The following is a 14,923-nucleotide window of genomic DNA, read 5'->3' as shown; positions in this document are numbered from 1 at the left end:
CATTTCCACTGCTCACCCTAGTATTCCACTTTTTTTATATTAATCTGATACGCTTCCAGATATGAGTTTTTATATTCTGTGCTAATTTTTGTGGTCTTTATCAAGGTAGCGTGACTTTAGGCACTAAATAAAAAGGACTGTATTTCTGTAACAGAATGGCGGATCTAAAAAAAAAAAAAACAAAACAAAACAAACTAAAAATACTCCAGGGAGCAGCGAGAATAAACTAAGTGCAGAAACTGGCCCCTTCTGACCGAGTGACAGGTCGCCTTTAAGGCCCTGTGCGCACTGGGAAATAACTTTTTATTTAGAAAAATCCACACCCTCTGGCAAAATACCGCATCCGCGGCAAAAAATGCGGTAATAAACGTACCCGCGGTTTTTTACCATTATTTATGGCTACAACCGCAGGTACCTGCAGAAAAGAAGTGACATGCTACTTCTTTTTGCTGCAGAAATTCTGCATCAAAAACCTGTACGTAAAAAAACGCAGTGTGCGCACACCATTTTTTTTTTCCCATAGGTTTTGCTGGGGAATGCTGCAGAAAGGTTATAAACATTTTCTGCAGCATTTCTGCAGCAAAAACTACGGCAAATCCACGGCAAAAAACACAGCGTGCGCACAGGACCTAAAGCATGATTCTCATGTTCTCACGTGTTAAAAAATTAGCAAGTGCCAGTAGAAACAATTAAAGGGAACCTGTCACCAGATTTGGCGACTATAAGCTGCGGTCACCACCAGTGAGCTCTTATATACAGCATTCCAGAATACTTTATATATGAGCCCAGGCCGCTCTGTAGAAGGCACCGGACCGAAGACCAGCAACACCCATTGGACCGGATTGCCCACTGGATGAGTATAATAAAAGTGATTTTTATGTTCTACACAGCGGCCTGGGCTCTTATATGCAGTAATCTGGAATGCTGTATATAAGAGCTCACTGGTGGTGGCCGCCAAATCTGGTGACAGGTTCCTTTAACATTAAGAAGCCTCTTTATTTTAACAATAAGGGGAATGGGGGTGTTTAATTTTATGGTTTACTACTTTTTGAGGGGGGGGGGGGAAAGGACCCCTGCAACTGGGACCAAATCTGCACTGCTTACAATCCTGTTCCTACAGAGCTTGTAAGCGCTGCTCTGAAGCTGGCCATATCACTGGACTGCACTGTTAGCACCCAATCAGACCATCTTCTTTACAACTGTGCTTCTCTGATGCCTGATATAGCAGCATCGGAGAGGACATAACTGGCCCGAACTGTCCATCAGAGGACAGCACTGCCCCCGGTCACGTCAGAATTTAGCCCAAAGAAAATGTAGACGTGTTCTCAGTATATTAGCCATGTCTTCCTCCCTTTCCAGCCACACTGACCCTATCTTTCAGGCCACGCACCTCTTTGAGTCAGGCGATGTCCATGCTGCCGATTCAGCCTCCACTGTTCCATCACTTTTGAAGCAGGAACAGCAGCTGCCACAAAAGACCCCTTTATCAGTTATTGGGATTGTTTGGGCACAATTCAGATTTAGCGAGCATCAAATCCAGGACAGCTCTGCTGAGGATCGCATTTACCTCCTGACTATGTAGCACTAGCAATAAGAACATTACTTACAATATTCATGGTAGCCTCGGGGTCTGCGGTATATAGGAAGTCCCCAGCATCTCGTCTACTTTTCGGTGATGGAGCCCATGACTGGGCCGTAATGCCACTGATCAATATGGGCACTGCAACCAACCACCACATCTTGGGACTGGAAAGTAATGAACATAGAAATTAGTTATGGCGAAATATTGACCGTGGAATATACACAACTGACATGAGCGACAAATTCATACATTATATAAGCAATGTAATACGTGGTGCAGAAGGGGGGTAAAGTTGACCTATATGACACATTAACGAACAAAGTAGGGCGGCGTTTCTAAACCAGCAGTGACAACCCGATCAGGTCTGTGGACCCCACTGTGAGAACGCACCAGTCCAACATAAGGGGAGTTATGGGGGTATAATACTAAAGCCCTGTCCTTAGGAGAAGTTATCAATGTAATATCATGGGGGGCCGCTTACCAGTTCCCCGCTATCAAGGCATCAATGTAATATCATGGGGGGCTGCTTACCAGTACCCCGCTATCAAGGCATCAATGTGATATCATGGGGGGCCGCTTACCAGTACCCCGCTATCAAGGCATCAATGGAATATCATGGGGGGCCGCTTACCAGTACCCCACTATCAAGGCATCAATGGAATATCATGGGGGGCTGCTTACTAGTACCCCACTATCACAGCAATAATGTAATATCTTGGGAGGGCTGCTTACCAGTACCCCACTAATTGCTGATACTTGGTGCTCCAGTGAGCTCTGTGCTCCCCTATATTTCACCAGGCACAGCACTCTACTCATCTTCTTTTTATAGGTGATATTTCCTAGTACATGGCACTGTACTGATGTAGCACCTTACAATACATTTTCAGCCTGTACATCTACTGCTGCTTATATTGTAAAGTGGGATTGTGCGGCAGTATAACGCAGAGCCACTGCAAAATGTACGGCTAATATGGCCAGCCATATGGCACCCCCATCTATTGAGTCCGGGAGAACAGACAACTCTCCTCCATTCATGGCATCTTCTAACAGGTCTGGAGAGCTGAAGTACAGACCCCGCTGATCTCATCCTGATCGCTCACATGTAATTCCCAATATATGAGGGGAGGTGAGTACAGCAAAATCATCTAGGGAGAGGATCCTGCTATATTGGATGGAATAAGCGCCTCCTCCAGAGACAGCGGATACAGCCCATGGTGAGGTCCAATATAGGCACCAGAACCCCCCTCTATACTAGCCAAGCGCCACCAGAACCCCCCGTGAGACTAGCCAAGCGCCGCCAGAACCCCCCGTGAGACTAGCCAAGCGCCGCCAGAACCCCCCGTGAGACTAGCCAAGCGCCGCCAGAACCCCCCGTGAGACTAGCCAAGCGCCGCCAGAACCCCCCGTGAGACTAGCCAAGCGCCGCCAGAACCCCCCGTGAGACTAGCCAAGCGCCGCCAGAACCCCCCGTGAGACTAGCCAAGCGCCGCCAGAACCCCCCGTGAGACTAGCCAAGCGCCGCCAGAATCCCCCGTGAGACTAGCCAAGCGCCAGAATCCCCCGTGAGACTAGCCAAGCGCCAGAATCCCCCGTGAGACTAGCCAAGCGCCAGAATCCCCCGTGAGACTAGCCAAGCGCCAGAATCCCCCGTGAGACTAGCCAAGCGCCAGAATCCCCCGTGAGACTAGCCAAGCGCCAGAATCCCCCCCAATACTAGCCAAGCGCCAGAATCCCCCCCAATACTAGCCAAGCGCCAGAATCCCCCGTGAGACTAGCCAAGCGCCAGAATCCCCCCCAATACTAGCCAAGCGCCAGAATCCCCCCCAATACTAGCCAAGCGCCAGAATCCCCCCAATACTAGCCAAGCGCCAGAATCCCCCCAATACTAGCCAAGCGCCAGAATCCCCCCAATACTAGCCAAGCGCCAGAATCCCCCCAATACTAGTCAAGCGCCAGAATCCCCCCAATACTAGTCAAGCGCCAGAATCCCCCCAATACTAGTCAAGCACCAGAATCCCCCCCATACTAGCCAAGTGCTAGAACCCCCTCCCATATTAGCCAAGCACCTTAATCCCCCTATACCTGTATACAGAATGCGGTGGAGACTGTGGGGTCAGGTGTGCTAATAAGGCAAAATTATTAATGTATGTGATTACATATACATATATATATATATATATATATATATATACATACATACATACATACATACACAAGCCTTATATACATACATTACATCTATATACTGTATATGTATGGTACGTGCATGTACTGAGTATATAAGGTGTCTATGTGTGTGCACTATTGTAATAAAACGTCAGCAGACAACAGCAGGTGAACAGTAGAGTCTAGTGTAGCCAGTCCCTGCAGACACAGCGCAGGCGGCCATGTACGTACCTGACAGGTCGCCGCACACACTTCCACACCGCTGACAAGCCGCACACTGCAGCCTATCAGCGTGCACCGCCCGCTCACACCATACACTCTCCTTCCTGGAGAGGCGGGGTCGCAGGACGGATGATGACAGCAGATGTCACCAATCAAGTGGTTTGTTTAGTCTTGAGACCGATGTATTCTAACCAATCAGAGCACAAGTATCATGACGCCCCATGTAGAAGAAACGTCCAATCGGTGTTCTGCATGCAAATCACATGAGACTGTCACTAGGCACTTGCTATATAGGGTCACGTGACGTTGGGCGTCCAAAGCCAGTTTCCCCGTGGGTGCAGTGTCACTGCCTCGAGGCGGGGAGCGGTCACAGGGCGCAGCTCCGAGCCCACTCTCCACGTCACCTGGGCTGTCACTGCTACAAGTCTATTATATAAAACATACAAGATAATAGGAAACTTAACCCTGAGGACTAGAATTTTTTTTGCATTATTTTTCCTTTCCACACAAAAAAAAAAAAAAACAGATCAAAATATCTTACAGGGTTATTCCCATCTCCAAGATCCTATCCCAGTATATAGTAGGTATAATAATAATTATTAATAATAGTATTAGCAAATACCTCCAATTAGAAATGTAGAATAGTTCTCCTGATTATATGTCACTTACCTCATGGTTGTGGCTAAATCCCAGTAGGTAAAAGGACCTGTGGGCGTGACCAGCTTCCATAGGGGGCGTGATGGCTTGTTTGGTGGGCATGGTGATGTTTCCTTCCACCACTATGTTCATGCCCCCCTGCACCCCCAATCTGGAGGACTTACCCCCAGACCCCCGCTTCTATTATTAGCAACTCTATGCCGCCGATGTGGTCTTAGAAGAATAATGTATCTTTTTGGTATGCGCAATGATGGTGAAGGACCTGCCCCTTTCTGGTCACTTGGGCATGACATCACCAGAGGTCCCTCTGGCCACTGGGATTTTTTTCAGGACCTTAGGTGTCCATGGTTACAACCAGCGCAACTAACTATGCTGGTTGTGACCATGGATAGCGAAGGTCCTGCAATGCCCTGCACATGTGGTAAGCGACATAATCAGGAGAACTATTCTACATTTCTAAATGGAGGTATTTGCTAATCTTATTATTATTATTATTACACCTATTACATAGAGTATTCCCATATCCAAGATCCTATCCTATTTTTTCTGTATGCCGAGTAGACATTTTTATTATTTTTTATTATTGGCCATTTTTAGGGTTACAAATGAAGATTTGATGGATGGCTTCTTATTGCATTTTTGGAGGTGTAGCAATTGCAAAATGACAATAATGGCCATTCAGATTTTAGTTTCTACATGGGTTGGACAGATTTGGGTCAAGCCCAATACATACACTGGCACCTGACGTGTAATATATTCAAAGGGTTTTCTTTATTTTCATGACTCTGAAAATTGTAGATTCACATTGAAGGCATCAAAACTATCAATTACCACATGTGGAATGAAATACTTAAAAAAGTGTGAAACGCCTGAAAATATGTCTTATATTCCAGGTTCTTCAAAGTAGCCACCTTTTGCTTTGATTACTGCTTTGCACACTCTTGGCATTCTCTTGATGAGCTTCAAGAGGTAGTCACCGGAAATGGTTTTCCAACAGTCTTGAAGGAGTTCCCAGAGATGCTTAGCACTTGTTGGCCCTTTTGCCTTCACTCTGCGGTCCAGCTCACCCCAAACCATCTCATCTCGATTGGGTTCAGGTCTGGTGTCTGTGGACACCAGGTCATCTGGCGTAGCACCCCATCACTCTCCTTCTTAGTGAAATAGCCCTTACACAGCCTGGAGGTGTGTTTGGGGTCATTGTCCTGTTGAAAAATAAATGATGGTCCAACTAAACGCAAACCGGATGGAATAGCATGCCGCTGCAAGATGCTGTGGTAGCCATGCTGGTTCAGTATGCCTTCAATTTTGAATAAATCCCCAACAGTGTCACTAGCAAAGGACCCCCACACCATCACACCTCCTCCTCCATGCCGTGGGAACCAGCCATGTAGAGTCCATCAGTTCACCTTTTCTGCGTCGCACAAAGACACGGTGGTTGGATCCAAAGATCTCAAATTTGGATTCATCAGATCAAAGCACAGATTTCCACTGGTCTAATGTCCTGTTTCTATTTGTCTTAGTTAAAACTGTTATTTAATGTTTTTCATGCTTGTCTCTGCTGCCATCTACTGGTCAGACCTTTCGGCTCCTCTGTTTCCTTTGTCCAGCCCATGCGAGTGTCTGATGACCCTCTTGCATCACATCCTGGTGTGTTCATTTCCAAACCAGAGTCTGTGAGAACAACATCCCTTATTGGAGCTACTAGGAGCAAAGTCTTCTGACCACGTAGTAGCTTCAGAGGCAAGCATCACTGAGAATTACAATGCCAAGTACTTGGATTACTGCACTCTGCATGTCCTAACCTTTGGAGAAAATAAACCACCATTGTTTCATCTCAGCATGTGCATGTTTCACTCTGGAGCGCTCTGGTCCTGTCTGCCCCACCTATAGGAAAAACGAAGGTAAGATTCTCACAACCTCTAACAACTATGCACCTTCCATCGCCTTTAAGTGGGGACAGAACAGTCAGAAGACTGCTTAAGAGCTCAATACCCCGGCTACAGATCCCTAAGAACCCTGTAACTTCCCATGTAATCTGCCTAGCAACAAGCCTTGTGCACTAGTCTGCCTGCACAGTGCATGCCTGGACAAGCCTAAGGGGAAGCTCTCCCATCTGCCACGTCCTGTGTCACCTCTGCTTGCATTGTAAAGGGACAGTTTATGAACCTGCTGTTTCCCTATAGCCATACCACTTCTATAGACTTGCAGTACATTATACATTATACCTCATTACTGCACATCGCTGCACTGCGAACCCCAAGTTTTACTAAAGACACCTTGGGAATCTCATCAGGAGTCCTTGCAGAGATGCACAACGATTTTTGGACCCCAATTCAAAAGTCAAGTTTCTTAAAGAGACAGTACACCTTAAATAAAAATGGCCGAAAAAGACCTCGGACAGTTCCCCACTGCTGAAACAGAGCAAATACAACCTGATACTGTCCATTATGAAGCCAAGGAGGCAGAGCCCATGCTTTCAGAAGACCAAGTTGTCCGACCGAAGCGCTCTTCCAAACCCACGATAAAGGCCACTGAAAACTATCACACTATGAAAGATGAGTCATGTGAACACCTGGAAGAACAGTGGGAACGAGTCACCTATTACATGCCAAGACTTGAATCTTCATCAGGTGATGCCACATGCTTGCAAGCCGCTCTGGAACGGCTGAACACAGCTCATGAAAGATACAAGAGACTGTCAACAAGGTACATTACCTTTCTAAAAGACTCTAAAATTGATGAAGCTCTTTCAGACCTGAGCAAGGCAGAAGAGGTAGACAAGGAAAGAGATGCCAAGGTGCAAGATGCCATAGACAAGGCCGAACACCGTATCTCTCACCAGCAAGAAACCAGATCACACCGATCAACCTCATCTAAACGTTCCTCTCGGTCATCCGGGTCATCATCCTCAAGAAGCTCAGCCTTGAGCGACAGGATACTAGAGTCCCGCATAAGAGCAGAGGAATCCAAGGTGAGACGTTCCTTCACAGAAAGAGAAGTAGAGGAAGAAGCCAAAAGGACAGAAGCAGAATCTCTTGCAAAGGCAGAAGCCGCTAAAGCAGAAGCCCTTGCAAAAGCAGAAACCGCTAAAGCAGAAGCCTTTGCAAAAGCAGAAGCTGCTAAAGCAGAAGCCAAAAGGGCAGAAGCAGAAGCCCTTGCAAAAGCAGAAGCCCTTGCAAAAGCAGAAGCTGCTAAAGCGGAAGCCAAAAGGGCAGAAGCGGAGGCTCGGATAAAGATTCTTCGGTCACAGATGGAAGAGGAAGTTGCGCTAGCTAAAGTGAGACTACTTGAGCAATCATTGATCCAAGGTCCTGATCCAGCTCACTCGCCACCACTGGAAGCAGACAATCCAGTTGATCACACAAGAGACTATGTACTGAATCAGTTACCTGTAGCAACCCCGGTTTGCAGTACCGTCCAAGCCGACAACACCGAAACCTCCAACTTACCTCTACCAGTGCCAGTGCCACCTAAAGCACCTGAGCAAATTAATAACAGTCACCAAGAGGTGCCCTCTCAAACACAGTCACCACGACAAGATGGCAACCAAGTGTTTCCTGACCCACTTCCACAGCTCAAGCAGCGGTCATCAGAATCTACAGAGGCTAAACTACAGCTCAACCCTGCAGCAACGTCATTTTACCCGGGAACATCTCATCCATTCACGCCAGGCAGCCCATACGCCCCAGGGGCATCACGAGTCGTCATGGCAACAAGTGGTGAGAAATAAGATATGTCTGAGTTTGCCAGGTTCATGGTGAGCAGAGAGCTAATCAACACTAGTCTCACGAAATTCGATGATCGTGCAGAGAGCTACAGGGCCTGGAAAGCAACTTTCAAGGCAGCCATCGCCAATCTCAACTTCACTGCGGAACAGGAGCTCGACCTCCTGATCAAGTGGTTTGGCCCAGGCTCTACAAACCGTATTAAGAGCCTCAGAACCGTCTATGTGGGACAAGCAGAAGCAGGTCTCGCTGCTGCATGGCAAAGACTGGAACGCACCTTTGGCAGCGCAGAAGCAATAGAGAAAGCCCTATTCAAGAGACTGCAGGACATCCCAAAGATCAACCTTAAAGAAGTTCACAAGCTTCAAGACCTAAGTGATCTGCTCATGGAGCTGGAGCTCGCCAAAAGAGATCCTCGTCTGTCTGGGCTGTGCTACCTGGATACAGCTCATGGAGTGAACCCAATCGTGGTGAAGCTGCCATACAGTCTGCAGGAGAAATGGGCAACGTCAGTCTCAAGGTACAAAAGAATGCATGACGTCAGCTTTCCCCCATTTATTCAGTTCTGCAAGTTCATTGACGAGCAGGCCCAGATGAGGAACGACCCCAGCCTCGACTTCCTAGAGTTCAACACTTCGGCAGCTGCAACATCATCATCAAGTTATGAAGGTGCCATACACAAATGCAGAGACATTAAGAACACTGTGAGTGTTAGGAAGACTGAGCTACCATCACCTGCAGCACGCACAGATAAACAGAACACCATCTCATCACGAGATAAGTCTTTCAATCAAGAATGTCCCATCCATAAAAAACCGCATTCACTGAACAAGTGCAGAGGGTTTAGATCCAAAACCCTACAGGAGTGCAAGAAAGTCCTCACAGAGCTTGGGATTTGTTTCAAATGCTGCGCATCACTTGAGCATATGGCCAAGGACTGTAAATCCATCGTCAAGTGTGAGGAGTGTCACAGCGAAAAACACGTTTCAGCCATGTACCCAACCCAGCTAGCTAGAGACACACCGGCTGCAGTCACCACCACTCCCACTCCAAGTCATGGCGGGGAGTCCAAGAATCAGACTGACACCACCACAGCCGTCTCCTACTCATGCTCAGTATGTATGTGGAGAGGGCCAATCGCAGAAATGTTGTGCCCGAATATGCCTCATCAAGGTTTATCCCGAGGGACATCCAGAAAAGGCAATGAAGGTGTATGCCATCAGAGACGACCAAAGCAACTGGTCCCTGGCAGGAACCAAATTCTTTGAAGCCTTCGGAATTAATGGACCATCAGAACCCTACACCTTGAACACCTGCTCGGGTCGCATAGAGACTAGCGGCAGAAGAGCCCAGGGATTCATTGCTTCTCCTATCAATGGGAAGACTGAAATACCTCTACCAACGCTCGTTGAATGTGACCAAATACCCAGCCACAGGAATGAAATTCCTACCGCAGAAGCTGCATTTCATCAACCACACCTAAGACACCTCGCTAGCGTTATCCCACCTCTGGACAATAACGCAGAGATTCTACTCCTGCTAGGCAGAGACAATCTAAAGGTACACAAGGTGCGACAGCAGTGTAATGGGCCTGACTATGCACCATACGCAGAGACTGGACTTGGGATGGGTAGTCATAGGAAATGTGTGCGTTGACCGATCAGGAATTGATTCCTTCAAGACCTTACGTGCATGGTGATGGGCGCACAACCTGCCTAAAGCCATGTCCTCATCACTATGGAGTGAAAGATAAGTCTCCAGACACAATACAGCTACCTGACATCGCTTCTTCTCTGCATATCGACAACTTGGGAAGATCAGTCTTTCACACAACCAAGGACGACGATAAAGTAGCCTTGTCAGTAGAGGACAGAGAATTCATCGGAATAATGGACTGGGAGTTTTCTAAAGACAAAACCAACCACTCTCCATTACCCTCCCGATGTACCAGGGGAAGACTCCCAAACAACCGAGATCAAGCTCTCCTGAGGAAGCCCTAGGCGGTGAAACGCGTCGAGGCGTGGTGGGTGGAGAGCAAGCTACTCTGGTCAGGTCTGTACTCGATTGTTTGATATTACTAGTTGTGCAGTAAAAATGATCGCTGTTAGCGAGGTGTGCTACTGAAGGTAGCTTACATGGGATATTGGTAGGTGGGGAATGACCCCTATGCATTAAGGCATGGTTTAATATCAGGCTTTGCATAATTAGGTATGTCTGTAAGCTCACTAAATAGCTCATCGTGGAATTTGGAGGGACTGGTAGATGGTTAAGGCCGTTAGTATACTGGGTGAGATTATTGTTACCAGACAGCCCATTTTCTGTAGCCATTACCTGTATACCCCTCTGTGAGAACAGATTGTTATTTGTGTGCTGTTAAAACAAGTAATTGGGATGCAACTGGTGGCCATGAATCTGGGTAGACACAGCCTCTTATGATTTATTATTAGAGGCCTGCTCTTGTTGTTTTGATTGGTAAAATCTGCAGGGAGGTATAGAGGCTTGGCTTAGCACTGATTGCACCCCATTATGAGTATATGTGAGTGCACTCAATAGTCCATGGAGGAATTGTGAGGGGTTAACAGATATTTAAGACATTCATGCACTAGGTGAGATTTTTTGATCTTAAATCGACCTATCTGTAGCCTCCAGCTTTCATAGCCCTATGGATGAGTGAATTGTATACCTGATAATATCAAGGTCAATTAGGGAAGAACATAAAGGTTGTGAATTTGTGATTGACCAATACAGGCATACATAACCATTTATGACCTACTACGAGAAGTTTTTCTAGGTATTGCCCCTATGTGGCCTTTATGGTTGCGCATCACGCTATAGTGTTATCTGCAAGTTTAAGAAATTGTGTAATTGGGAAATGGAGTACTTATTGAAGACCTGGTAGATTTGTTTCTGATCTCCAACCCACCTTTCCTCCAATCTGGGGGAGTTATATTTGTACATTTGCTACCCTGTAGTGCCATTAAGTCCAAAAAATGTGTGTTTTTTATTATATGTAATAAGGTTTATTTTTATGGAAGTTTTGCATCAAATATATATTCTTGGTTCAAGGATATAAGTGGTTGTATCAGACTAGGTGTAACTCTCTTCAACGTTCCATGAACAGCAAGCCTGAAATGGGAGAACACAGCGTCGCCTTTATGGACAAGTAAGTCTGCAACAACCTAGTAGAACCTGTACCAACTGAACTGAATCCAGCAGATCACGCAACCAGACCTATGTCTATAAGTTCCTTTGCTAACTCTTCTTGGCCTACAGGTCCAGAGTTCCTGCTGAGACAGTCAGAAGAAGGTGTCCAGGAAGCCTTCAGCATCCTAGATCCAGACAACGATCCAGATGTCCGAGCTGAAGTCAATACCCTGGCCACCAGTGCAGAAAAAACTTCCAACCTCGGTTGCCAACGTTTTGAACGTTTCTCCAGCTGGATGAGGCTCGTCAGGACTGTCGCTAGGTTAGTGCATATCGCCACATGCTGTCGTACTGACCTTAAAAACAAAGACTGTCATCGCTGGCATGTCTGCCACAAAGCCCTTTCTGCTGAGGACATCTCCCATAGCGAGTCCCTCATAATACGCCACCTCCAACAGAGTGAATTCGCCATAGAATGGAAGTGTTTATACAACAAACAGCAGATTCCATTAAGAAGTCCTCTCGCCAATTTAAACCCAGTCATCGACAGTTTCGGCTTACTGAGAGTTGGCGGTCGTTTGAACCAGGCTCATCTTGGAGTTGCAGAACAAAATCCTCTCATCATTCCCATCAAACACCATGTTACAGTCTTGCTGATCCGACACCACCATGAAAAGACTGAACACCAAGGCAGGCAAATTACAGAAGGTGCTTTACGGTCTGCAGGCCTCTGGATTATTGGAATGAAGAGACGTGTAGCACAAATACTACACGATTGTGTGCACTGTCGTAAAGCGAGAGGAAAACAACTGTACCAGCAAATGGCTGACTTGCCTACAGACAGACTTTCTACAGAGCCACCTTTCACCTATGTGGGCCTAGACGTTTTCGGACCATGGATGGTGTCCACACGCAGAACCCGCGGAGGCCAAGCAAACAGCAAGCGGTGGGCTGTGTTATTCACCTGCATGAGTGTTCGAGCCGTTCACATTGAAGTGTTAGAGTCCATGGATACCTCCAGCCTAATCAACACCTTGAGAAGGTTCCTTGCCATCAGAGGACCAGTGAAACAGCTGAGGTCTGACCGTGGAAGCAACTTCGTCGGTGCATGTAGAGAACTGAACATCGACACCAAACCTATCCAAGATCAGCTGGCAGAGAAAGGTTGCACCTGGATCTTCAATCCCCCTCACAGTTCTCACATGGGAGGCTCCTGGGAGAGGATGATCGGGATTTCACGCAACATCTTGAACTCCATGCTAATGGACATCAATTCCTCAAGACTCACACATGAGACTCTAGTCACTGTTTTAGCTGAAGTCTCAGCCATTATCAATTCAAGACCCCTTGTGCTGGTGACCATGGATCCAGAAACACCAACCATATTAACTCCTACTATTCTCATTACCCAAAAAACTGACAACGCGGTAATGGCCAGCGGAGAGTTCACCCACGCGAACACTTATCAAAAACACTGGAAACGGGTTCAATACTTGGCTGACTACTTCTGGAACCGATGGAGGAAGGAATACCTCACCATTCTTCAAGGAAGAAAGAAGTGGCGACATCCCAAGCCGAACCTCAAGGAAGGAGACCTAGTCCTCATGAAAGATCAGACCACAGAAAGGACTGACTGGCCTATGGGACTTATTACTAGGATACTGCCTAGCCAGGACGGCAATGTTCGGAAGGTGGAGCTAAAGGTCATCAGGAAAGGTGAGACGAAGACCTTTGCAAGGCCAATCCACGAACTTGTTCTGCTTTTGCCCATAGAGAGCGTCCCTACAGGATCAACGCTACCGGACCTGAACTTTGAGCCATCCTTCTTGTTTTGGACTCAATTGAGCTTGTTTTTTTGCATTTAACATGCCTTTCCTTTCAGGTTGTATTATGGACTCAATAGTGAAATCCCCAAAGTGAATTTCAGACGGGGAGTGTGCTGTTTCTATTTGTCTTAGTTAAAACTGTTATTTAATGTTTTCCATGCTTGTCTCTGCTGCCATCTACTGGTCAGACCTTTCGGCTCCTCTGTTTCCTTTGTCCAGCCCATGCGAGTGTCTGATGACCCTCTTGCATCACATCCTGGTGTGTTCATTTCCAAACCAGAGTCTGTGAGAACAACATCCCTTATTGGAGTTACTAGGAGCAAAGTCTTCTGACCACGTAGTAGCTTCAGAGGCAAGCATCACTGAGAATTACAATGCCAAGTACTTGGATTACTGCACTCTGCATGTCCTAACCTTTGGAGAAAATAAACCACCATTGTTTCATCTCAGCATGTGCATGTTTCACTCTGGAGCGCTCTGGTCCTGTCTGCCCCACCTATAGGAAAAACGAAGGTAAGATTCTTACAACCTCTCACAACTACGCACCTTCCATCGCCTTTAAGTGGGGACAGAACACCTAATGTCCATTCCTTGTGTTCTTTAGCCCAAACAAGTCTCTTCTGCTTGTTGCCTATCCTTAGCAGTGGTTTCCTAGCAGCTATTTTACCATGAAGGCCTGCTGCACAAACAGTTGTTCTAGAGATGTGTCTGCTGCTAGAACTCTGTGTGGCATTGACCTGGTCTCTAATCTGAGCTACTGTTAACCTGCGATTTCTAAGGCTGGCGACTCAGATACACTTATCCTCCGCAGTAGAGGTGACTTTTGGTCTTCCTTTCCTGGGGCGGTCCTCATATGAGCCAGTTTCTTTGTAGCTTTTGATGGTTTTTGCCACTGCACTTGGGGACACTTTCAAAGTTTTCGGACTGACTGACCTTCATTTCTTAAAGTAATGATGGCCACTCGTTTTTCTTTACTTAGCTGCTTTTTTCTTGCCATAATACAAATTCTAACAGTCTATTCAGTAGGACTATCTGCTGTGAATCCACCAGACGTCTGCACAAGACAACTGATGGTCCCAACCCCATTTATAAGGCAAGAAATCCCACTTATTAAACCTGACAGGGCACACCTGCGAAGTGAAAACCATTTCCGGTGACTACCTCTTGAAGCTCATCAAGAGAATGCCAAGAGTGTGCAAAGCAGTAATCAAAGCAAAAGGTGGCTACTTTGAAGAACCTAGAATATAAGACAAATTTTCAGTTGTTTCACACTTTTTTGTTAAGTATTTCATTCCACATGTGTTAATTCATAGTTTTGATGCCTTCGATGTGAATCTACAATTTTCAGAGTCATGAAAATAAAGAAAACTGAGAAGGTGCATCCAAACTTTTGGTCTGTACTGTATATATTGTGACGTATCAACCGGCTGTATTACAAAGGGCCGGTATGTTTTACAGAAGCGTGGGTGCTCTGCAATGTGAAGTTGGCTGGGACCTGTGGTTCCACAGGATTGCATTACATGCAGAGCCATGGAAGGGTGTGTGATGCTGATTACACACTCCTTACCACCTGTGGGTGTGGCTCCAGGGGTTAAAGCAAT

General features: G+C 46.6%; 1 protein-coding gene across 1 annotated transcript in view; it reads right to left on the bottom strand.

Moving 5' to 3' along the window:
* Nucleotides 1-4,074, bottom strand: part of LOC142310909 (lysosomal acid lipase/cholesteryl ester hydrolase-like) — a 61,989-nt gene extending 57,915 nt beyond the window's left edge. Inside the window, exons 1-2 of the mRNA XM_075348736.1 lie at nt 3,980-4,074; nt 1,608-1,746 (exon numbers count right to left, since the gene is read on the bottom strand). Coding sequence (XP_075204851.1) covers nt 1,608-1,739 — 132 coding nt within the window. The 5' untranslated portion in view covers nt 1,740-1,746; nt 3,980-4,074. The remainder of the gene's footprint in view (nt 1-1,607; nt 1,747-3,979) is intronic.
* Between the last annotated feature and the right edge of the window lie 10,849 nt (nt 4,075-14,923).

The sequence above is a fragment of the Anomaloglossus baeobatrachus genome, chromosome 5, assembly GCF_048569485.1.
Source record: "Anomaloglossus baeobatrachus isolate aAnoBae1 chromosome 5, aAnoBae1.hap1, whole genome shotgun sequence".
Lineage (NCBI taxonomy): Eukaryota > Metazoa > Chordata > Amphibia > Anura > Aromobatidae > Anomaloglossus > Anomaloglossus baeobatrachus.
Note: the sequence above shows the minus strand (reverse complement) of the source record. Positions and strands in the feature narration are given on the sequence as shown.